The sequence below is a fragment of the Trachemys scripta genome, chromosome 7 (assembly GCF_013100865.1).
Source record: "Trachemys scripta elegans isolate TJP31775 chromosome 7, CAS_Tse_1.0, whole genome shotgun sequence".
NCBI lineage: Eukaryota > Metazoa > Chordata > Testudines > Emydidae > Trachemys > Trachemys scripta.
In genome coordinates, this window is record NC_048304.1 from 72,792,914 (window position 1) to 72,817,509 (window position 24,596).

The following is a 24,596-nucleotide window of genomic DNA, read 5'->3' on the forward strand; positions in this document are numbered from 1 at the left end:
GGTTAAACGCAGTGGGAAGCACGCAAACTGACAGCTGTCTGATTTTCAGTATAAATTACATTTTGCACACTTTGGAATGTAACAGGCCAGAATGCTTGTTGCCTGTTCCTAAAATCTGTCATGTTCCAAACCTAACAGTATCCTCACAACAGGCAATGTGGGCATCACTTAGTAGATGCAGAACAAATGCCTGCTCTTGTTGGAAGAGATCTGTGGCAGTGCTGTAAAGCCCCAATTCTACTGCAAGGACTGGGGTGATAATGACTGCAAAAGACAAAAAACAAACAAAAAGTTATTAGAATACAAACCAGCTACTGTAATTCACACTCAGCAGCTGTGCTAAGACACATTAATTGCAAACTGCTAGAGTATTTACATCTGCTACAGGGCTTTGTTGTGCAGCTTTAAAATGCAAGATTCAAGCATTATCAGAGTTCATGAAAATGCAGTTAAATACAAGGCATGTAATAATCATCTCCTTTTAATGACCTATCTTAACTTCAAGATATCTCCCCCTACTTATGTCCCACAGTTAATGGCTTATTTGTGAAAATCCAACCCTCCCCCCGCCATCCCAGTGCTCCCACTTACATGGGTCATAAGACTAGTGAGAGCACAAATATTCCTACAGCAATGGAGAATGACACCACATGGGTCTAAATTGCAATACAAGGTGAAGACAGTGGTTATGACAGACAGACCACTCTGCTAAGTCAAAGGGTAAAATTGAACATTTAAAGCACAGTTCCACAGTATGGAGGGTGTGAAGCTGTAGTGCCTCAGAGGGAGCTACTGGAGGCACTGTACCACAGCTTCTTCAGAGGCCCCAGAAAGTGTGGGCCTGAGACTCTTTTGCTGCAACCTTTGATGGGGGCAGTATGTGCTCTAGTCGAGGTAGATCCAACTCTAGGTAGGAAGCCAATGGGAACTCTATATCCATTATCTTTAGGCAGACTAATATCACAGGCAGTGCTAGCCTCAGGAGTGCAAGCACTAGATTAATGTCTGGGTCCCAGGCAGGGGTTGAAGGCTCTGTGCGCCCTCTGCTCCCATTCACACCTGCAGACAGGCCAGGTACAACTTGACTCCAAGTTATTTTCAACAATTTCACATTTAAGTGTACTTGTGTAGCACTTGCCCACTGGCAGCCAACCATAAAAACCAATTGCATCTTAAAATACTGAACACCTACAGCAATTAAAAACCAAGAAGTTAAATTCTACCCTCTGTTTCACCACAGCAAAGCTGGGCCACTCCAGTGGAGCTACTATGGATTTACAGGGCTATGACTGACAAAGAATATGGTTCACTATCTTTAGAGAGGATATCTGTAAGAGTTGTTTGCTTATGCTGAAGTCATGCATTTAAATTTTAAACAGAGCCTAAGCATTTATCTTCAGATAATGGTAGTGTAATATGAAAGAACCATCCCATCCAACACATACCAAATAGAGCAGCAGATTGGTATAGTCAGTCTCTGCTGTCCAAAGGTTTTATTAGAAAATTCTTTGGACATGTACACTTACCATTGCTCAGAAACAAAGACCTGAGAAGAAACCAACTGAAAACATGACAGTTTGGTGTGAATTCTGTTCCTTGTACAGATACATTCTCTCTGCAACCTAATTACCCTCAGAGACATGGTGGGTGAGGTAATATCTTTTATTGGACCAACTTCTGTTGGAGAGAGAGAAGCTTTCGAGCCACTCAGAGTTCAGGTCACTGACCTAAGGAAAAATTCTGTGTAGCTCATAAGCTTGTTTCTTTCACCAACAGAAGTTAGTCCAATAAAAGATATGACCTCACCCACCTTGTCTCTCTAATAGCCTGGGACTAACACGGCTACACAATTCCACTGCATACCTAATTACATAGTAAGATTTGAAAAGTGAGAGTGCATCTTTTTCCTGTGAGATTTGTCTATATTGATCCCTGCTTTCTTGTTAGTTTATCAATAAAAAATCCCCACTCCACCCCTTTTTGCCTCATTTTGTCCCCTTTTGTTGTTTTTTTTTCTAAGTTTGCTGCATGTTACACGGAGATCAACAAAGGTCATTCTACAATGTAGCCTGCACACGCCCAGCAGAAAGCAAGCACACCCACTCAAGTTACAGAAAACCTAAATTCATTCCCAAATCTGGATCTTCCCCACTACCACCAGCTTCTGCCACGTTACTAGTGCACAATCCCATTTAAAAAAACCAAAGATGCAGAGCCAAACCAACTCACATTTGGAGGCGGGGTGTGTGTGTGTGTGTGTGTGTGTGTGTGTGTGTCTAAATCTGGTGTGTTAGTTTGACTCCTCTACACTTACAGTTGATCTAAAATATTGGACAAGAGTAAGTGATTGAACTGGTATAACATAAAATTTGTGGGTTAGATTTTCAAAGACACAAAAAGCAGATAGATGCCTAACTCCTGTTGAAAGTCAATGGGCACTGGGTGTCTAACTGCCCTTTGACCGCTGAAAAATCTTCCCCTAAAAACACTGCACATGGGTAAAATCCAGGAGCAATTTTTCTTTAACAAGCAATATTAGCTAAGCAAGTGAGAGACCTATAGGGAAGACGTGAAATAAACATACAAAGAAACCTTTGCAATCACAATTTCTGGCTATGATCAAACTTCTTATATCTTTAATTAGAAAAGTTTTAGGAACTCTGCAACTCATGTTGACTGATAGAGACTTGGCATCTTGATATTCTCTGCACACAGTAGGCTACTGCTTCAAACCCATCAGCAAGTGCTCAGTGACAGGCTTCATGTACTTGTCATTTGTGATTTACACCATGGTGACTGGAGGCCCTCCAGGAGCATCTCTCCTATGGGAATTTATTGGATATGCGGATTGCTTCACAGAGTGCTGTGATATAGAAATCAGGCAAAGCATACCTACACCACTGGGGGAGGAAAAAGGGTTTTAGTCACACCAAAACGTTGAGTCTCTGATACTCTTCTGTGTCAAGAACTAGATTAGGATTTAAAATAAAAGGAAACCAAACACACTACAATTAAGAGCCAGATGAGAGCAGCATGTTGCACTTACGGTATAGGACTATTTAATTTTTAAAGTCATCAGCACATGGCTATAAACTTGGTCCTGTAGGACCAATATAGGATTAACCTCCACTGAAACAAAACCTTTCCCTTTTGTTTAGCTTTTATTCTGTTTTTTTTTTTATCTTCCCATTTACATTGCTCTGCGACAATTTCCTATTTATCTCTTTTTAGACCATAAAGTCCTAGAGAAATCAAGGGACTGCAAGAATGCATTAATGATATTACAGAAGCACCTAGAGGCCCAAACCAAATTTGAAGTCCATCATGCTAGGCGCTATACATACACATACTAAGAGACAATTCCTTCGTGAAAGAGTTTAAAATCTAAATTGACAAAACAGGCAAAGGATGGGAGTGGGGGAATCTCCACTTTACAGATTGAGAACTGAGATTACACAGGTAAAAGATGATGAGACTTGCCCAAGGTCAAACAGGTCATTTATGCTGAGTTGGGTTTTGAACCTAGATTGCCCGAGTCCCAGCGCAGTGCTTTAACCACAAGAACATCCTCTTGCCATATTTCACCTGATTTTTTGAAAGTTACAGTTAGAAATACATAAACCAAAAGATATTTATGTCTAAACCTTTAATGGCCACTGCTGCAATCTGAAAGTCTGTCCTTCCAGCTGGGAGGACCAGTATATACTCCTCTGGAATGATGATGAATGTGTAGAACAACTGGAATATGTCAATTACGGGGAAAATGAATCCTTTTATACATGAATATATATTGTTTGTATCCACTTTGGAAAGTGACTTTTTATGCACAGTTCCTATTGAAATTCTATTCCAGATGTTTGGAATGGATCTTGATGAAAGAAAGTTGATGAACCACTATGTCCCTGTGGTGCTGAACTCTGTGAACGGCCCATCCATGACTCCAACAGATGCTCCTTGTTCTCTTCTTGCCAAAAGAAGGCTAAAGCCTCAGAAGGACTGGCCTTTTCCCTTCAACTCAATGTCCTTGGATGGTCCTAGCTGCCCATCCTCACCCCCAACAATGCTATCTTCCAAAAGATATTTTAAACCTCAGCCCTCCTTTTCTGTGTGGTCTTGCTGTCTCTAAGAACATTCAAAGAGCATAAAGCCTGTATAACTTCTTCACTGAAGTTCCCAAAGGTATTTACAAAATAGATTTCCCCAGATAGGTTTGAATCCCATTCTAATTTTAAACAAACATTAAGAGACTATTTCTGCTGATTGGGTGACATGGTTGAGAACATATGCAATATGGCTAATTTGTTCAAGGCTTATTTGCACATATGCTGTGCTCTACTAGGACAGGGGTAGTCTAACTTTCAGATGAGACATAAAACTAAAGTCCTGACCACTTGTGGCCATCAACTTTTAATAAGTACCAGGGAGCTTAACCCTGTCTCCTGACCAAAATTTTGATCCAGGTAATTAAGTTCTGTATACCAATATTATCTTGAAATTTCAAATGAATATGGTACCTTTCCTTACTTCCTGTCCTAAACTTATTTAATGTAGCTGTTGTGACAAATAAGGGGGGGTAGCTGTAAAATCCCTTTTGGTAGCTGTTCTTTACTTGCTTTATCTGTAAAGGGTAAAAAGTCCCCCAGGTAAAGAAAAATAAAGTGGGCACCTGACCAAAAGAGCCAATGGCTAGAACTGTTTAAAATGGGAAAAGAAACTCTTCCTTGGTCTGTTCTTTGGGCTGCAGGGACACGAGCAGCAATGTGATAGCAGGAATGCTGTGTAAGGTTTGAACCAGATATGAAAAGGTATCTTCTGTATCTAGAAGAAATTATTTGGATGGGGGAATGTTTAGTTAGACACAATCAGGTTTATTTCTTATTTTGGCTTGTGGATCTCCTCTGTGCTAACCCCTGATGCTTTTGTTTGCTTGTAACCTTTAAGCTGAACCCCCAAGAAAGCTAGTTTGGGTGCTTAATTTTTGGAATTGCTCTTTTAAAATCTAGCAAAAGCCTAAGTTCCAGATGTATTTTTTTCCTTTTTGTTTTTTTGTTTATAAAATTTACCTTTTTTTTTTTTTTTTTTTTGAACAGGATTAGATTTTTGGTGCCCTAAGAGGTTTGTGCATATTGTTTGATTAGCTGGTAGCACAGCTAATTTCCTTTGTTTTCTTTCTCAGCTCTTCCCTGGGGGGGCGGGGGGAGATGAAAGAGCTTGAGGGTACCCAACAGGGAGGAATTCCCAAGTGTTCCTTCCTGGGTTCAAAGGGTTTTTTTTCCGCAGTTGGGTGGTGACAGCGTTTACCAAGCCAAGGTCAGAGAAAAGCTGTAACCTTGGGAGTGTAATACAAGCCTGGAGTGGCAAGTATTAATTTTTCGAATCTTTCCGGGTCCCCACTTCCTATACTCGGGGTGACAGAGTGGGGATTCAGCCTTGACAGCTGTGCACCACTAAACACTGTTATACCGTACCCTGAAGTGGCTGTGTTAAAGGGGAGGATCAAGTGATCCCAACACATATGTATCCTATACCAGGTTCAAAAGGGGATTGGGTGAGGCTTATTCATTTCAGTGTTTGCAAAGTGCTTTGAGATCCTTAGATGAAAGGCAAAGTAGAAGTGCAAGTTATTAGTTCTGTTCCTGTTGCCTGTGCTCTCTCAGTCATTCTTTTGTCGGTATAGCAGGGATAGAGGTGATGTTAAGCAAAGTATCAACTTGCACAACCCGTTCTGTGTTTTCCCCCACAGCAGTCTGCATGACTGTCACAAGAATTTGCATCTTTCAAGTAACAAAAGTAAGGCTGCAGCTTAATTCATATGATTTTCAAGTTTCCTAAGGCATGAAAATTAAAATAATCTAGCAAGTGTTTTTGAGATGGCCACATATGACTTTAGTCTGATGTCAGTAAAAGGAAAACCATAAGGAAAGACTTGCTACTATATTTAAAGAAATGAAATACTGGGGACTGGTATTGCGATACACAAGCTCTCTTTTAAATCACTAACTTGAATACAGCCCAGGAGAGCCGTGAAATCATTAACATCTATTTGGTTTCTGAGCCATGGAAATGCTGATGCTCAAGAGGTAGGGGAAGCCCCTTTATGCCCTCCAATAGTCCCACTATATGGCCCTGTAAGAACCTGGCCCTCAGTTTTTGCACTGTCTACCTCATTTCCTGCTGCAGTTTTAGTTGGATAATGATATTGGCTCTCTCTTCATCTATAAAAAATGGGGTAGTGCTGCCCTAGTAACAACATTCCAACACAGAGATACAGGTCTGTCGCATCTTAGGCGCATTTAACATGTGCGATTTCGGTTTTACGCGGTCGGCAAAAACAAAACAAAAAAAAAAGAGAAAAATAACAATTTAAATACTGTTTCTGTAGCGTGGGCAATTCCGCCCACCATTACACTTAATGTAATTTTGACTATACGCGATTTTCACTTTAGGCGCTGACTGCGGAACGTAACCCCAGCGTAAGATGAGACAGACCTGTAGCTGCATATCAGTGGTGAGATCATTATCTCTACATATACATAGGGATCATTCACGATGAAAGGTACTGTAGACTTTTAGAATATTATTGCTGTAAATGATTTTTTAATTGGTCACTAGGAAGAAAATGGTTCAGAAAGCCTAAGCACCAGCCTTATTCCAAATGAGAAGATGAATTCAAACCTTTAAGACTTCCAAAAAAGTTTAAATCAATAGATTAATATTCTCTTTCTTTCTTCCTCACCTTTCCCGGTCAACCATAAAATCATACTGAATTCCATCTCCAGCCCTAAGAAGGTCCAGGAGTCTCTACTGATCCATCTGTTTTCTTCAAATATCATGTGTCTGGGAATTTCCTCTTTTCCCAGCATGAGGCAATACAACCTACTCAGCACTGATGAAGCCTCAACGGGAGTAGTGTGTTCAATTCTGGTCACCACACTTTAGGAAAGATGTGGACAAATCAGAAAGAGTCCAGAGGAGAGCAACAAAAAGGTTTAGAAAACCGGACCTATGAGGAAAGGTTAAAAAAACACTGGGCATGTTTAGTCTTCAGAAAAGAAGAATGAGGAGGAATATGATAAGTCTTCAAATACGTTAAGGGCTGTTATAAAAAGAAGACAGTGAGTGATTGCTCTCCATGTCCACTGAAGGAAGGACAAGAAGTAATTGGCTTAATCTGAAGCAAGGGAGATTTAGGTTAGATATTAGGAAAAAACTTTCAAACTGTAAGGATAGCTAAGGAATCAAATAGGCTTCGAAGGGAGGTTGTGGAATCCTCGTCATTCGAGGTTTTAAAGAACAGGTTAGACAAACACCTCTCAGGGATGGTCTAAGTATGCTTGGTCCTGGCCTCAGTGAAGGGGGCTGGACTATATGACGTCTGAAGGACTCTTCCAGCCCTACATGTCTATGATTCTATGACTCTGAGGCACCTGAGAACTTGGGAAAGTCTTAGAACTCAAGAAGCAAGTATCCAGCCAGAGCTCAGAGAGAACTATACTCCCATAAGGAGAATATCATCAATAAGAGGCCTGTTGGAGGTTCAAGAGAATGAAGAAAGATAGGAGTATACAAAAAAAAGCACATTTAAAGTAACAAATGAATATGTATTAGTAGGCTGAGTGTGTATAAGGGGCCTGTAAATTATTTCTGCTCTCTTACTCTATTAAGATGTCCAGATAAACTGGTGAAACTATATTCTGGCCTTCTGCTCAATATAGGGTGGCCAGGTGTCCTGTTTCGATCAGAACGCCCAGTTGAAAAGGGGCTGTTAAAAGTCTGGTCGGCGGCACAGCAAGGGCCCAGGGCTAAGGCAGGCTTCCTGCTTGCGCGAGGGCAACCACAGCACGCAGAGCCTCACTGATGCATGTAGGGGCTGCAGGGACCTGGTGGTCACTTCCTGGGAGCCACAGTAAGCGCTCCCAGGACTCCGCACCCCAACCTCCTGCCCCAGCCACCTCCTGCACCTCAAACCTCTCATCCACAGTCCCACCCCAGAGCCCACATCCACAGCTGGAGCCCTCACCCCCACACCCCAACCCCCTGTCCCAGCCCAGAGCCCTCTCCTGCACCCCAAACCCTTCATCCCCAGCTTCACCACAGAGACTGCACCCCCAGCCAGAGCCTTCACCCCCCACCCCAGCCCAGTGAAAGTGAGTGAGGATGGGGGAGAGTGAGTGACGGAGGGAGGGGGGATGGAGCGGGCAGGGCGGGGCCTCAGGGAAGGGGTGGCCAGGGGTGTTCGGTTTTGTGTGATTAGAAAGTTGGCAACCCTTGCTTAATACCTTCTCAGAGCAACTCAATTATGCTTCCAGACTTCCTGATTGCTGAAACTGAATAACCTAAAATACTCTCTTTATGAGACTTTAATTGAATTGCAATAATCCAGCTGCAACTAAAACAATACACCCAGGTTAACAGAATGGTAATGCCTAGCTCTTATATGTGCTTTTCATCTTTAGATCTCAACATACTTTAAAAAGGTTAGTATTATCTCAATTTTACAGATGGGGACACGAGGCACAGGGAGGGAAGTTATTTGCTTAAACTCAAGCAACAGACTAGTGAGAGCCAGGAATTGAACCCACACCTGCCAAATCCCAGTCAAATGCCCTATCCACTAGGCTGTACTGTAACAAATAAAATCTAAAACAAATTTCGAATACAACCCTTAAATGTATACATCCCTCTCAACTTGCATCTGAAAACAGATAGTTTTTTTACAATGAAAAGTAACTAGCCTGTTCTGGTTTTATCACTGAGGCAAATCAGTCTTGTCAGAATATCATTTTAGTGGCGCTATTATACCCCAGGTGCTCCTAACAGAGAAAGCAATAACTTGGTGAAGAGCTCACAGCTCTGAACAGGTGCCAGCTCTCTGCTTCTTCACCTGCCAGGGAAACAATTTGTGGTATTGTCATGCAGGGCTATTCACTCCATTCTTACTTAATGAGCTCTAATCCACAGAAATTTAGGGAATTCCCAAAACGATTCTGAGTTCTTGCATGTTTACACAGACAAATTAAATCCACAATCTTAACTCCTTTTTCCTTCACAGCCACACCGCAATATTAGAGACTTTCAGGACAACCACTCCAAAGCTTCTTGTTCAACAGTGGTTGTGCGTGCAGTAGAGGTAACAGGAGAACAAATTAGGGTGACCACACATCCCATTTTGGCTGGGACAGTCTCTTTTTTAAGCCCTGTCCTGTCCTGTCCATCCTGACCTTTTTGGCAAAAGTGGGCATTTGTCCTATTTGCTCTTGCCAACTGGTCAAAAAAGTTGGGTATGGAGGAACATGTATGTGGGTGGGATGGGGGGGATGAGTGGTGATGCCAACCTTGAGTGGGATGGGCGGGGGCAGGCAGGGCTCAGCGAGCAGCAACTCCCAGACTCGTGGGGGGACGGGACTTGGGTGAGTGACTTGGGTCAGTCCTCCGCTTGGGGAGAGGGAGGAGCCTCAGGCTATCCCCACACAGTGTCCCATTTTCCCTTTGAGAAATATGGTCACCCCAGAACAGATACTACGCTTGGACCACAGCTCATAAACTCTGCTCCTCTTTCTATCTTCCTCTCTTGAAGCAGCAAATCCTCAGATTGGGAAAGTTTGCATTTCCCCCCTCCCCTCTTTGTATTCAAAAGAGGACAGCCCAGAAAGGAGAAGTCACTAACTACTCTGCATAGAAAGCCCTCTTTTCCACTACTCTCTAATAATCAAACAAATACTGTAGAAACAACTGACACCCAAACAGCATCCTGCGTAAGTTAAACCAAAAAAAGAGTTTCCACATAAGGATTTGTATCAGTTTAACACAGAGATTTAAGTTAAATTGAGGTAACTATCCCACGTAGACAAGGCCTTGATTTAGGGGCGCAAATACCATGATGATAAGCAAGATACAATATCTGTTTTAATACCTGCAGCCTTACTGCAACTTGTGAAGTGAGTAAATAAGTCTAGGTATTGTATATGGACTAGAATAATTAATCCTGTGTCTGTGCAACTGTTGTTGGGTTTCTGTCCCATATAATGTCTTTGGTTATTAATGGTTTATTTGTTTTTACAGGAGTGATTTTGTTACCCTCTTGTACAAAATAGTTTTGTTTGAATATTAACCTTTAAAACAGATAAGTTAACACCGAACAGTTCCTATCCAACTATGTAGATATGAACTGGAACAAGGTGTTGATTTCTCTCCTGAGGAAGAATCTATTCCTTGTGCACAAAGCTTTCTGACCACCTAGAAGCTATGACATTACATTAATAAACTATCCATTCAAAAAAAAAAAACTTTCCTTAAAAATGCTACTGGCAAAATGGATTAGAATGATAAATAAGTTACGTTTGATCAAAGTAGTTAATAAAAGAGGTAAACATCCATTTGGCGCTCTCTCATCTGAAAACTAATTTCTCTCTATAAATACAAATTTGCAAAGGTAAACATTTCCAAGCACCATGATATATGGTAAATGTTAACAAAATTAATTAAAGTAATTACAGCTAAAGAAAGAGGGAGAGGACTTAATTATATTAAAATTTTAACCCATTCACATACAAGATGGTATTCTAATAAAAACATTCTAATTAAAAAATCTGGTTTGTCACACTCATCCACTGTAAATTGCTCTGTCCATTTTGTTTCCTTCATTGTTGGAGAATCCATAGCTATGGATTTTTAAAATTATGTTATTTTAAAATATCAATATTAGTAATATTAATTTGTGCTCATGTAGTACCCTTCTTCCACACATTTAAGAGGAATTGCAAAACAATTTTTTTTTACTGCCCTTCTAAAATGTATAAAAAGATTTCCATTATTGTTTCCTTGAGGCTTTCACACCCTGGAAACATCAGATTTGACAGGCCACATTATACAAGGCTGTACCCTGATCTGACGGAGTGTCTCAACCTAGATGAGAGAAGAAGCCATGCTAATTTAAAAAAAAAATTGCTTCAGTGTTCACTTTTTTCAAAAGCAGACATTTGGCTAAGTATTTGTTGTTTTAAATAAATTCACAACAACAACACAACCACTTACCTAGTTGCAGAATTTGAATTAGTGCACCCATTTAAAAATGCACAGGATTAAAAAAAAAAAAGAGCAAAAATATAGAAGGGAATTGCAAAAAAATCTTATCCCAGATGAAATTGTGCCCTCTTGTCTACCTCAAATAAGTATCAATATACCCATTTTACAGAGAGACAAACTGAGGCACAGAACACTGAAGTGTTCCATCACTGCTCACACACCAAGTCAGGGGAAGAATATAGAAGAGCCTAGGAACCTCCAGCTCCTAGGCCTGTGCTCTAACCACACTGCCTTGCTCTATCTGAATTTTAACACTGTAAACCTAAATGACATACACACATTAAAATACAATCCTCAAGATGTTTATACAGCCAAATATCCACATAACAGATACTAATCTATTATAAGCCACTGTTATCTATTAACTCTTCATTTTTTCTCTTTTGCTTTCATTTGAGTTGTGAAATAGATATGTAATAGTTCTTCATTATTTATCCACAGAGTCAATAAAACTTCTTGATATATTATTAAATGCATCAGTTTTATTTTGTGCTTCACATATCATCCTCTTGCCACCTACAGCTTGGCTGAGTGAGGTAATCCATTCACCCCCAGCTGAAGGTGAAATGTCTGGCCAGTGCCAAAGTACAATTTGATTCACTACGATTAATGCAATTTCTAACAAAGATTTGTGATCTCAATTTATGTAGTAAATTTGGAATAGCACTCAATACACATAAGGTTGGAACAGGTTTTCATATCTATATTCCCAGGCATCTTTGATTTTACTCATAGCATCGCCTCTCATCAAGTTGTTAATAAATTTGCAAAGCCACATTATATAGCTAAAATCCCTCTTTAGCAACTGTATAACCTCAAAAGAACCCCACAGCTCTATGATATAGAGATGGTGTATTTTCAAAGTGCCAATATATGAGAAGATGGAACATTCTGAACCATTTTAATTTCAGTTTGGACTCTGACTGCTTCACAATTCTTTTCCCCCATAATCTTTGCTGATGAATTTCTGCATATGTTGCCCAACATCCTTCTAAAATAGATTTTAAATAGGACTTCACCATTATCATTAGTATTTAACAGAAAATTGTATAAGATAGATGCCTGGTTTCAGCTCTATGCTCCTTTAGTGATCAGTGTCAACTATTCTCTGGTAGGATTTCTGAATTTGCACCCTCTTTTTTCCCTCCCCCCACACCATGCACAATTAGGTTTTAAGCAGCTGACAGGAACAGTGGTGGAGAGGAAGGGGGGAGGAAGCATTTTTATAGCATGTGTGTAATGATGCTACAGTTTGAGCAGACCTGCATGCATGATATTGTAGGCATGGTCATTATGGTCTCAACATTTAAAAAAAAAAAAAAAAAAAACACTTTCCCAGTCCATTTTACATACTTAGTGTCATTTTTTTAAAAAGACAAAATGGACCCAATCATGCTGTGATGGGTTGGATCGCAGAACCCCCCTTGGGAGCTGCTACCTGATGTGTCAAGACTACTTCTGCCCTTGCTTTCCCTGCCAGCTCAGGACCCCAGGACCCTGTCTTGCTGAGCCAGACACACTCGCCTGCTCCAGCACAGACCCAGAGTCTGAATTACTTGCCCCAAAGCTGCAGACTTAACTGAAAGCAGCTTACAGAAGTGTTCCTGTCTTTAACACTTGATGCCCAACTCCCAATGGGGTCTAAACCCAAATAAATCCGTTTTATCCTGTATAAAGCTTATACAGGGTAAACTCAAATTGTTCGCCCTCTATAACACTGATAGAGAGATATGCACAGCTGTTTGCCCCCTCCCCCCAGGTATTAACACATACTCTGGGTTAATAAATAAGTAAAAAGTGATTTTATTAAATACAGAAAGTAGGATTTAAGTGGTTCCAAGTAGTAACAGCCAGAACAAAGTGAGTTACCAATCAAAATAAAATAAAACATGCAAATCTAAGCCTAATACAGTAATACAATTGAGTACAGATAATATCTCACCCTGAAAGATGTTTCAATACATTTCTTTCACAAACTGGACACCTTCCTAGTATGGGCATCACCCCCGTGGCATACTGGTACAGCCCTTGTTTCAGCTCAGGTGGTAGCTAGGGGATGCCTCATGATGGCTCCCCACTTTGTTCTGTTCCACCCATTTATATATCTTTTGAATAAGGTGGGACTCCTTTGTCCCTCTCTGAGTTCCCACCCCCTCCTTCTCAATGGAAAGACACCAGGTTAAAGATGGATTCCAGTTCAGGTGACATGATCACGTCACTGTAAGACTTCATTATCCACTTGCCAGCACACAGTTATACAGGAAGACTTACAGGTGAAACAGCCATCTGCAGTCAATTGTCCTGGTTAATGGCAGTCATCAAGATTCCAAACCACCATTAATGGCCCACACTTTGCATAATTACAATAGGCCCTCAGAATTATATTTCATAATTCTACTTTCAGATACAAGAATGGTACATTTATACAAATAAGATGATCACACTCAGCTTTGTAATGATATCTTACAAGAGACCTTTTGCATGAAGCATATTCCAATTATATTAGCATATTTTCACAAAATCATATAGAGTGCAACGTCACAATGGTCCATTATAGAAGAGCAGAATTTGGATTAGGGTCTATATCGGGGTGGGCAAACTTTTTGCCCCGAAGGCCACATCTGGGTATAGAAACTGTATGGTGGGCCATGAATGCTCACAAAATTGGATGTTGGGGTGCGGGAGTGGGTGAGGGCTCCGGCTAGGGGTGTGGGCTCTGGGGTGGGGCTGGGGGTACAGGAGGATGCTCTGGGATGGGATCGAGGGGTTTGGAGGGCGGGAGGAGGATCGGGGTGGGGCACGGGATAGGGGCACAGGAGAGGGTCAGGGGTGTAGGATCTAGACGGCGCTTACCTCAAGCAGCTCCCAGAAGCAGCGGCATGTCCCCCCCTCCAGCTCCTACACGGAGGCACGGCCAGACAGCTTTGAGCGCTGCCCGTCCGCAGGCACCACCCCTGCAGCGTCCATTGGCTGTGGTTCCCAGCCAATGGGAGCTGCGGAGGCTGCACTTGGGGGCGGAGGCAGCGTGTGAAGTCCCCTGGCTGCCCCTACATGTAGGAGCTGGAGGGGGGAAATGCTGCTGCTTCCAGGAGCTGTGCGGAGCAGGGCAAGCCCCCGACCTCGCTCCCCAGCGGGAGATCGAGGGCTGGATTAAAATGTCTGAAGGGCCGGATGTGGCCCTCGGGCCATAGTTTGCCTACCACTGGTCTACATAATAAGAATCCAGGATTGTCACTATCTGTCTCTCTGAAGCCTAAAACGTCTGCTGGTGATGGAAATAGCTACAAGCATAGCTGAGAGCTCTTTTTGTTTAGAATATCACCCAGTTCAATAAATCACTGGATTTCAGAGTCTGTTACCATCCAGTTTATAAATTCTCAGACATTCTGACTTTACCAATTACATCCATGAGGTGTACAGCCACAGCAAGGAATGTGTCTATGCCACACCAAGAGACCTAGACCCCAGTGATATCAGAGGTAATTCAACCAATCACCACCCTTATTCTGCAGTTAATTTGCATGTAACGATTGCATTGGTTGTGAGAGAGAGAAAGCACAGATGGAGGATTATTACACCCACTGCCACACCAGTGCAATAGCAAGAGCTCTTAGCTACTAGTTGTAATAATAATTTTTATAACCCCACCTTAATCAAGGAAGGACAAACGATAAATAAAATTACTAGATTAAATTTGACAAACAATATTTTTCAGGTAGTTCAATAAAAAGAAAAAACTGATTAGCAGTCATACTATTTCATTTTCATGCCCTTGCCCTGCATGTTCCTACTAGAACAGAAGCGCTAAGATATAACAAAAAGCTGTTTTTGTTGCATTTCCAGCCTGAGCAGCCACAGGAAGCACCAGTAATCTAAGGGAAGAGCTAAGAGACTCAGATAAAAATCTGAATGTCTGAAATCTTAGCGGAATAGAACCTTTCAATATGTGCAGGTTCAACCAGCTTTAATTTACAATTTAAACAAAATTGCTCCTAATTAGCAGTCATCAATTCCCAATCTCATTTGAGACATCTTACTGCATAAGTAAACTTCCCAGGCATTTTCTGAGACTTACCTAAAACTCCATACTCCGAAAGGGAGCTATTGCACACAGTGTAGGGGGCTTGCTGTTCCCAGAGGTGATTCATGGGAACACATGTCCTCTTGTCGACTTCTTGATCATGGAGTACATGGTGGCGATGGCTACAAATAGATGTAGACACAAATGATTATTTGGCTATAGTTTTTCATATGTTCCCAAGGATTAATTTACCTTAAATCTTAGAAACTATTTCCTGGCAACTGTGACTTCAATGGAACTACCCCTTCTATACACCATTGTAGCTCCTGTCTGAATCACAGAAGTACCACCGTACATAAGGATAGAGTATTCACATGAAAATGAATGTTTCTTCACTGGCTATTCACGGTTGGTTTTTCGACACCGGAGGGATTAAAGAGTCGTGAAAATATATCAGAATCACTGCAGTTTTTGCTAAAAATATTTGTAAAAATAATAAAAATTTATCAGATCTTTTACAGTTAATACTCAGTTATTAAAATAGCATTATGCCTTCTCTATCAGACAGAATACCGTAGTTTTGTTGCTAGGTAATAGGTACGGAAGTTAGATTGATGCATTTCTGCACTCCACACAACAGATGGAGACCATTGAACAAAAGGTAGCCATTTCACAAATTACAATGAGCTGTGAAATTCTATTAGTCCTCTTCCTAAAATGACTGTGGTTTGTCTTTTTACAGCAAAATCTCAACTATTGAGTATTTTTAAGGACCAAGACTTAGAACAGTTGCATCCTCTTCTTCGCTTTGCACTGCCATTCCCACCTTTTACAGCTCTCCAGAACTTCATTAATCAGCATTAGAATGGTGCACCAAGGAACATTATCAAAACAGAGATGACTGAAGTAATTACTGTAATCCATTAACTCCCTGAGCAAGACTAACTGAGTGAATCACACCAATATGTTCAGCTCTACAACCACTAAGGTAAGGAGGGCTATTACACTGATAATAGCTATTATGTGCTGTGTAGCTGCCGATCCTGAACAAATTAGAGACAGACTCTTTCTGTAGTCCCCTCTGTTCTAATGCATCTTAGCAAAACAGCTCTCAAATCTATATAGAAATTAATTAATAGCATAAAATCACGGACAGGTGGGATTATTGAAGAGCAACACTAAAAACAGGAAATAAAGGGTAGCTCTGAGGCAGGAATGCCTTCTTGATACTACCTCCCTTCCCCTATCCCTCAAACCCACAAGGGGAAACTAAAACTAAAATGTGGCATACTTTTTGGGAAGACAATTAAGTTCCCTAGTAGATGTTGACTAGAGTAAGCATAGCTGGAGAGCCACTTCATCAGAATGATACAGAGACACAAAAATCACATCTTGATGTTGCACTGACCCTAGGCAGTCTCTCTGCAACTCTTCATGCTGATGCAGATTCAGGTTCCCTCCCTCCACCCCCCGTCCTCCCTCATTCCTAGGTGCTGGAAGAGAAAGGGACTGTACTTTTACCTGCAGCAGTATCTAGCTCCCTTTCTACTGCTGATTATAAACAATATGGAGTGCTGAGGTGGGAAGTAAAAGGCTCATTATAAATTCTACACTTTTAGCTGATCTTTGTGTTTACTAGTGAGAGCTAATGGGGTAGTGTCCCCTGAGAGAAGAAACAAGACTCTTAAAACATAACATAATGGGGATCCTGAGTGGAGACTGCTGGATACGGGACAGCCTCCTGTATCTTGCGCCAGATCCCTGACTAGCCTCTGTTGCCCAGTGTCCCCACAAAGATATGGCTGAGTCCTGGTGTGAACCAAACAGTCATGGAAAGTACTGCTGACTACACTACTGCTAACACCTTAGGAAGCTACAAGATAGCAAAAACAATAATGAATAACTGACCTGATGTTCTCATTATGACAGTACAGTACTTCTAGCACTTCTAAAATACTAATTGCTTATCTCTCAAATTTTACTTCATTTGATTTTTACAGTAATCACAGGTTGAAGCAAGGGTACAGTGGATATCATCACAGTTGCCAACTTTCACATGGTAAATAAGCACCCTAACTTTCACAATAAGACAAAAATCAAGCTAATCCCATTTCAAAACAAGGCCAAAACAAGCCAATCCCCAAGAATCCCAACACTCTATGTTACTAGATCCCCCCTGCGGCGTGCAGTCAGGGACTGTGGTGGGCCTGCTGTGCACCCTGACTCTCTCCCCCCCTTGTCCCTGCTTGCCCTCCCCCCTTGCCGGGAGCCGATCCGAAAAAAAGAAGCAACAAGCCAAGAACTAGTCAACAAGCAACTCACAAACAAATTAAGCCAAAAACAAGCCCAATTCCTGCGGTTTTTTTCGCGGGTTTGGCATGTCTGGATATAATGTTCATTCCTCAGTCTCTTGTAGAAGGACTTGTTCTAATATCAATGCATGGGAATTTTGAGAAACTCCTGTTAAGGATTATGGGAGTGACACACATTTATTATAACACATCAGGTCACATAATCAGTGAACAACAGACAAGATTTATTTAAAGCTACACAGTCTCTTAGTTGTGCCCCCATGCTGAGCAAATGTTTCTGCCACATTCCCCTGCTGAAATCAGTCTGAATATTACACGTTAAGCCTTACAAATTTCTGCAGGGATTTTTTTCCCCCCCCCCCACTTCTTTTTAAATACCATCATTTGATATATTAGGACCGAGCCTGATTTTTGGGAGTAATTTCTAATTTCATTCCATATTGTCCAGTTGTTCCTAACCAATTGCAATTAAGATTTACAGTCATTCCACTCTAGCAAAAGCACTTGGCAGATCCTTTACACTGCTGCAGGCAAACATAAGCAGGCTACCATAAATCAAACAGTTATGATCATGGAAGACTTCAGTGTTCAACTCCACAAGCATTTATGTTATTTCATTTTTACTAGGACTGTCAATTAATTGCAGTTAACTTACACTATTAACTCAAAAAAAATTGCAATTAAAAATATTAATCATGATTAATTGCAGTTTTAATCGCACTGTTAAACAATAGAATACCAATTGAAAATTAAATATTTTAGATGTTTTTCTACATTTTCAAATATATTGATTTCAATTACAACACAGAATTCAAAGTGTACAGTGCTCACTTTATTTATATTTGATTACAAATATTTGCACTATAAAAGTGACAAAAAAATAGTATTTTTCAATTCACCTCATAGAAGTACTATAGTGCAATCTCTATCATGAAAGCGCAACTTCCAAATGTAGATTTATTTATTCTTTGTTACATAACAGCACTCCAAAACAAAACAATGCAAAACTTTAGAGCCTACAAGTCCTCTCAGTCCTACTTCTTGTTCAGCCAATCACTAAGAGAAACAAGTTTGTTTACATTTACGGGTGATAGTGCTGTCTGCTTCGTATTTACGTCACCTGAAAGCGAGAACAAGCATTTGCATGGCATCACAGATCAGCTAAACATTTATGCGCCTCTCCATGCTTCGACCACCATTCCAGAGAACATGCTTCAATGCTGATGATGCTTGTTAAAAAAAAAAAAAAAATGCATTAATTAAATTTGTGACCGAACTCCTTGGAGGAGAATTATATATCTCCTGCTCCATGGTTCTGCCCACATTCTGCCATGTATTTTGTGTTATGGTTGTCTCAGATGACGACCCAGCATATGTTGTTTGATTTAAGAACACTTTCACTGCAGATTTGACAAAACACAAAGACGGTTCAAATATCAGATTTCTAAAGATAGCTACAGCACTTGACCCAAGGCTTAAGAATCTGAAGTGCCATCCAAAATCTGAGAGGGACGAGGTGTGGAGCATGCTTTCAGAAATCTTAAAAGAGCAACACTCTGATGTAGAAACTACAGCACCTGAACCACCAAAAAAGAAAATCAGCTTTCTGTTGGTGGCATCTGACTCAGATGATGAAAATGAACATGCTTCGGTCTGCACTGCTTTGGATAGTTATCGAGCAGAATCCATCATCAGCATGGACACACATCCTCTGGAATGGTGATTGAAGCATGAAGGGAAATAGGAATCTTTAGCACATCTGGCACATAAATATCTTGTGACGCTGTTCTCGCTTTCAGGTGATATTGTAAACAAGAAGCGGGCAGCATTATCTCCTGCAAGGGTAAAAAAAATTGTTTGAGCGATTGGCTGACAAGAAGTAGGACTGAGTTGGACTTGTAGGGTCTAAAGTTTTACATTGTTTTGTTATGGAGTGCAGTTATGTAACAAAAAAATAAATCTACAATTGTAAGTTGCACTTTCACGATAGAGATTGCACTACAGTACTTGTATGAGGTGAATTTAAAAATACTATTTCTTTTGTTTGTCATTTTTACAGTGCAAATATTTGTAATAAAAATAAATATAAAGTGAGCACTGTGCACTTTGTATTCTGTGTTGTAACTGAAATCAATGTATTTGAAAATGTAGAAAACATCCAAAAATATTGAAATAAATGGTATTTTTTTTAAACGCGCGACTACTTTTAACTGTGCAACAGCCCTAATTTTTTCTGATTTTCCAAAAGGCTGATTAATAAATTCCAGAGCTATAATCAGATAGCGTAGGAGCCTCTTGCTAACTAAGCTAGTTTGAATGACTTCTCTTAAATGGCCTGTGGTTTTGTGTGTTCCCTATAGGTAGGTCTACACTGCAGCTGTCAGGTGCTATTTCCAGTGTGGGTACACAGACTTGCACTAGCTCTGCTCAAGCTAACACACTAAAAATAGCATGGACATTGCAGCTCAGGCTGGCATCCAAGCTTGGACCCAGGGGGTCAAGTGAGCTTGGAGTCAGGTGGCTTGTCCAAGCTGCTACCTGTGCCATAATGTCAAAACTGCTAATTTTAGGGTACTACCTGAGTCTGTGTACCCGCACTAGAAATCATACCCAACAGCTGCAGTTTAGACATATCCTATATGGCTATGCAGCCACTAAGTTATTTACTTCCTTACACATACATTGAAATCAGGCTGTTTGTTCTAAAAAGAAAATTCTCCCACAACCTATATTACAGAATCAGGATGTTGCCTTGTTGCAGGTCTATGGAAGAATGCCACTATATTAATCAATCACTTTAAGAGAGCTGACTAATGCCCTGATTCTACGAAGAACTGAGCATCCTTAACTCCTACCTGAATTTAAGGAGAGCTGGGGGAGCTGAGCATCACCCTGGATGTGCTGAGCACCTTACAAAAACAGATCTTAACACCGAAGCTAGGAAGATAAATCCATTGGAAGTATCTCTTTTTTAAAAATGCTTGTCCCAGTGATTCCGTTAAAATGGCAGTAAAAGATCAAGGGGGAGAAGAAAGCCTCAAAGGTTTGATACTAAATGAAGTTAAGCAGAAACATGTGGAGCTGCATACCAGAAGAAAACAGGCTAACAGGCCAAATTGGTTCATCGTGAGCTACTGTAGGCAATCACAATCAAGCATAGGGCAGCAGCTAGTTCATCCACTACCAGAAATCGGCTTTGCATCAAAGAATTCAATTAAATACATCATTAAGATTTTACTCCATTGAGAGCCAGATCGGGACAGTGGCACCACTTATATTTTGTCAAGCGATCAAATTCTGTATTCATTCATGTCTAAGGCCCTGTGTAAACCATGATTCTGCCTCCCCGTTGTTTGGGGGGGGGGGAAGGGAAGGGGAAATCATAGTATTGAGCTAATTCGACTGCTTGTGGTGGGGACGGGGAGTAGGGGGTATCACTACATGCCACCATCCATCTGGCTCAGCTGCTTCCTGCCTGTTTGGTTGGCTGGTGGGGCGAGAGGAGTGGCACTGAAAATACGCAGTAATTAGGAGCCCCACGCCAGCTCCCAGCAGGCCTGGGAGAGAGACCGCTTGAAGCATGGGGATAATATTGCTCCATCTTGTCTAATGACATAGTGCAGAGCTACAGTATTGTCTGTCTGCATTTGTATTGTGGATCCCTGAAGGAGGCGGCAGGAATGCTTTGCATGCCAGGTAGCGGGCTCTGAGCTTTAAAACATTTGTATGAAGGAGAATTTCCTGAGAGGACCACAAGCCTGAATTTGAAGCTGATATAGGTAAACTGCCCCCATCCCTGCATGGAAACATCTGTCACCAGAGTCTTGGCAGGTAGAAGTGCTTAGAAGAATACAGTATTGTGCATCTGAGGAGATCCTTCCACCAGTTTAAATGAGGAAAGGATTTCTTGGGGGATCCTGACCACCACATGCATGTGGTGTTTCTTAGGTAGATACAGATTTCAACGACTCTTGCATAGAGCACAGGTGAAGTCTGGCATGCTGTGTAACAAGTGCATGAGGTCACAGAAATACGAGCCATGTTTCACTGATGTTCTTCAGTGGGCTTGGAGCTGGTTGATGAGACCTACTATGATATGAAATCTCTGCTGTGAGAAGTAGGCCTTGTTGTCCTGGAATTTAACACCACTCCTATGAGCTACGCTCTGAGTCTGAGTGGATTTCTCTCTCGACTTAATGGTAGACTTGGATCCCTTATCTCTTTAGATGAGCTGCCAGGACTGCTGAATACTCTTGATGCTGTGGAAAAGACCAAAGAGTAGGACCTGTTCTGGTAGCGAGATGTGCCTACCAGGAATCTGAGGTTTTTGCTATGGGCCAGATGGATTGATATATGGAAATAGGCATCTTGCATGATGAGAGCAGCAAACCAGCCCTGAAGATCCAATAAGGGGATTACGGAGGCGAAAGTCACCATCTGAAGTTGAAATGTCAAATGAAGATTTTGAGATGTCAAAGGTCCCGGATGGGCTGCAAATCCCATCTCTCTTTTTGAATAAGAAAAAAAAATAGGAATAAAAATCTCTGCTCCTGAACTCCAAGGTTCCATTGCTCCGATTTGTAGAAGGGGTCCACTTGTTTTAACAGTCAGAAGAAGGGCACGCAAAAAGAGGTGCAGAAACTAGGGAGAGGTGGGAAGGAACTGGAACTGAATAGGATACCTCTTGCTTATGATTTCCAGGACCCAGCGGTCTGAGGTAATCCTAGCCCAAACTAAAAAGGTCTTTCTGAACATAAAAAAGGCAGCTGTCCAGAGGTGGTGGAAAAGGTGTAAGAATGCAAAAAATTCTCTGGTAGTTCTATCAGGTTCTCAATGATGGCATCAAACCTGCGGCCAGGGGGAAGCCCTAGACTGTGGGGGAGCAGAAAAGACAGCAAAGCGTTGTACATGATGGATATCTGTCTCACCCTCAGTATCTCTGAAGTCCTCTATGCTGATGGTAACGTTAGATATAGGAGCACTGTCTAAAAGTCTGCTGCTGGGGTGATCATTTTCTCCTTGTGGTTGGGACACAGAGGCCCTGTAACAGGGTGCTGGGAGGGCCACGCAGCCTAATTGTTGGTGCACCTGACCTCTGGGTGAGGTGCCAACATCTTTTATGTGGAGGGTAGGGAGACCCAGGCCCTTCCTCTCCACCAGGTCCCATCTGAGTCAATCCCTGAACAGAGGGACCTCTCAGCGGGGAGTCTAAATACACTGCCCTGGGCTACTTCTTACCACTGTCCCTTCAGTTTGGGGTGTGGCCCTTATAGTCCAAGTCACTGGAGTGACTTGCCTCCAGTAGCGCCCCCTCACGGACCTGGGGCAATGCTGGGGTGATCAGATGTCCCGATTTTATAGGGACAGTCCCGATTTTTGGGTCTTTTTCTTATATGGGCTCCTATTACCCTCCACAACCCTGTTCCGATTTTTCACACTTGCTGTCTGGTCACCCTAGGCAATGCCCTGCTGTGGTCCCAGGCTCCTTTGGGTGAGGCAGCCATAAGTTTGGTGAGACCAAACTCCACAATGTCTCTGTACTTCAATCACCCACCTACCTCAGTTGCTGGAGGCTCCTCCACAGTCTCCCTTGGCTGGGAAGACAGTGCTTACTCCCTGGTGGCAGCCTTGGATGGTAAGCTAGTGACCCTCCCTCTCAACTAGGGAGGCAGCTAGTTCATGCCTCTTCACCAGTCAGATTCAAACTGAGACAGGTTCTCTCTTATTCTCTCCCCTCCAGGCCTGCCATTGGCTACAGGTATAATGGTGCAGGGCTAGCTGGGCCCAAAGGCTCTCTTTAACCCCTGCCATGCTGATGGGCAGTTTCTCCATTCCATCACAGACCCAAAGAACTCAGAACCATCCTTGAATCTTTTGAAGGAATGGAGGGCATCATCTGTTCAAATCTCAGCCTGGCTCTCCAACATTCCCACCTAGATGTCTTGTCATCAATTTAAACTCCACTCAGCCCTCTAACCCTACACCATCCAGGCTGTGTCCAAATCTTCCTTCATAACATTTCAAAGATGCATCCTATTCTTTCTAACCAGATTCACAAAACGCAAACCCTCCTTACTTCTCATCTTAATTACTGAAACCACTCTCTTTCCAGTCTCCCTAGCTGCCTTTTCCAATCCATTCAAAATTTAGCTGCTAAAAATCACTTTCCTCACCCACTGCTCTAACTATGCCATGCTCAAGTTACTTGTCCTCAGGCAAAAAGCCATTTGTAACTCTGCCCCTCCCTGCTTTTCCATTTGTTTCTTATTGCACAGCCTCCTCTGTCAGTTTTCCCCATAATTATCAATGCCTTCTTCCACAATGTCCTAAATGCAGACACCCTCCACCACCACAGCCACCACCTTCTCCACACTCAAACCCCACTTTACTACTTACCTCTGCTGTAACAGCTATAAGAAATTAGCCAGTTACTGATGGTTAATTTGGGGGTGGGGGCATATGAGGATAGCTGACATACCTTTAGTTAGAAAAAATACAAAATGTATATAAAAGTTGTATACACTGGGTTGTACCCATTCCCCTCCCCTCCCCCTTGGTATGTAACTCATCTTTGATTTAAGCTCTTCAGGGAAAGGACTGTCCCCTGATACAAGTTTAACCGCACCTAACACAACGTAGCCCCAGATCTAAACAAGTCCTCTGGGCACTACTGCAATATTAATGTTAAACAATAATTACTATCATTAAATATTAATAAAAACAAGTATTCATTTGCTGCTAATTTTATATCCTTCCATCCTATGGAAGTTATCTTTAAGTATATAAATAAAAAACATACAGACACCTGATTGATTGATACACACAGCATACAAAACATATAGGTAATCATTTACTGTAAGCCTATAATTCCTTCCAGAGTATCATAATCCATAGGAGAACCCCAAATTGTATTTCCATGCAGTTTTTCATTCACAAGTATTTGGCAGCAGCCAATTTGGTACTCACCTAAAAGTGCCCCTTTCAACATCCTGCCCACTCAGTCGGACATGGATCCCTTCTTTCAGCAAAGATCCAAAAGCCATGTATTCTCCCAAGGCCCAATCAACCACTCTGTTCTTGGTCATTTCCAATCGGCCTTTCAAGATCCGAGAAAGCCCTATATGGGGGTAACAGTTGGGAATTAATGAGGCTAAGTCACAAATGTTCCACATTCATAT

General features: G+C 41.6%; 1 protein-coding gene across 2 annotated transcripts in view; it reads right to left on the reverse strand.

Annotated features, from left to right (window-relative positions):
* The window catches only part of OGDHL (oxoglutarate dehydrogenase L), a 108,258-nt gene that overhangs the window by 19,738 nt on the left and 63,924 nt on the right, over positions 1-24,596 (reverse strand). For both annotated transcript variants that reach the window (XM_034776954.1, XM_034776955.1), the window contains exons 15-16: positions 24,385-24,535; positions 15,161-15,288 (exon numbers count right to left, since the gene is read on the reverse strand). In XM_034776954.1, coding sequence (XP_034632845.1) covers positions 15,161-15,288; positions 24,385-24,535 — 279 coding nt within the window. The remainder of the gene's footprint in view (positions 1-15,160; positions 15,289-24,384; positions 24,536-24,596) is intronic.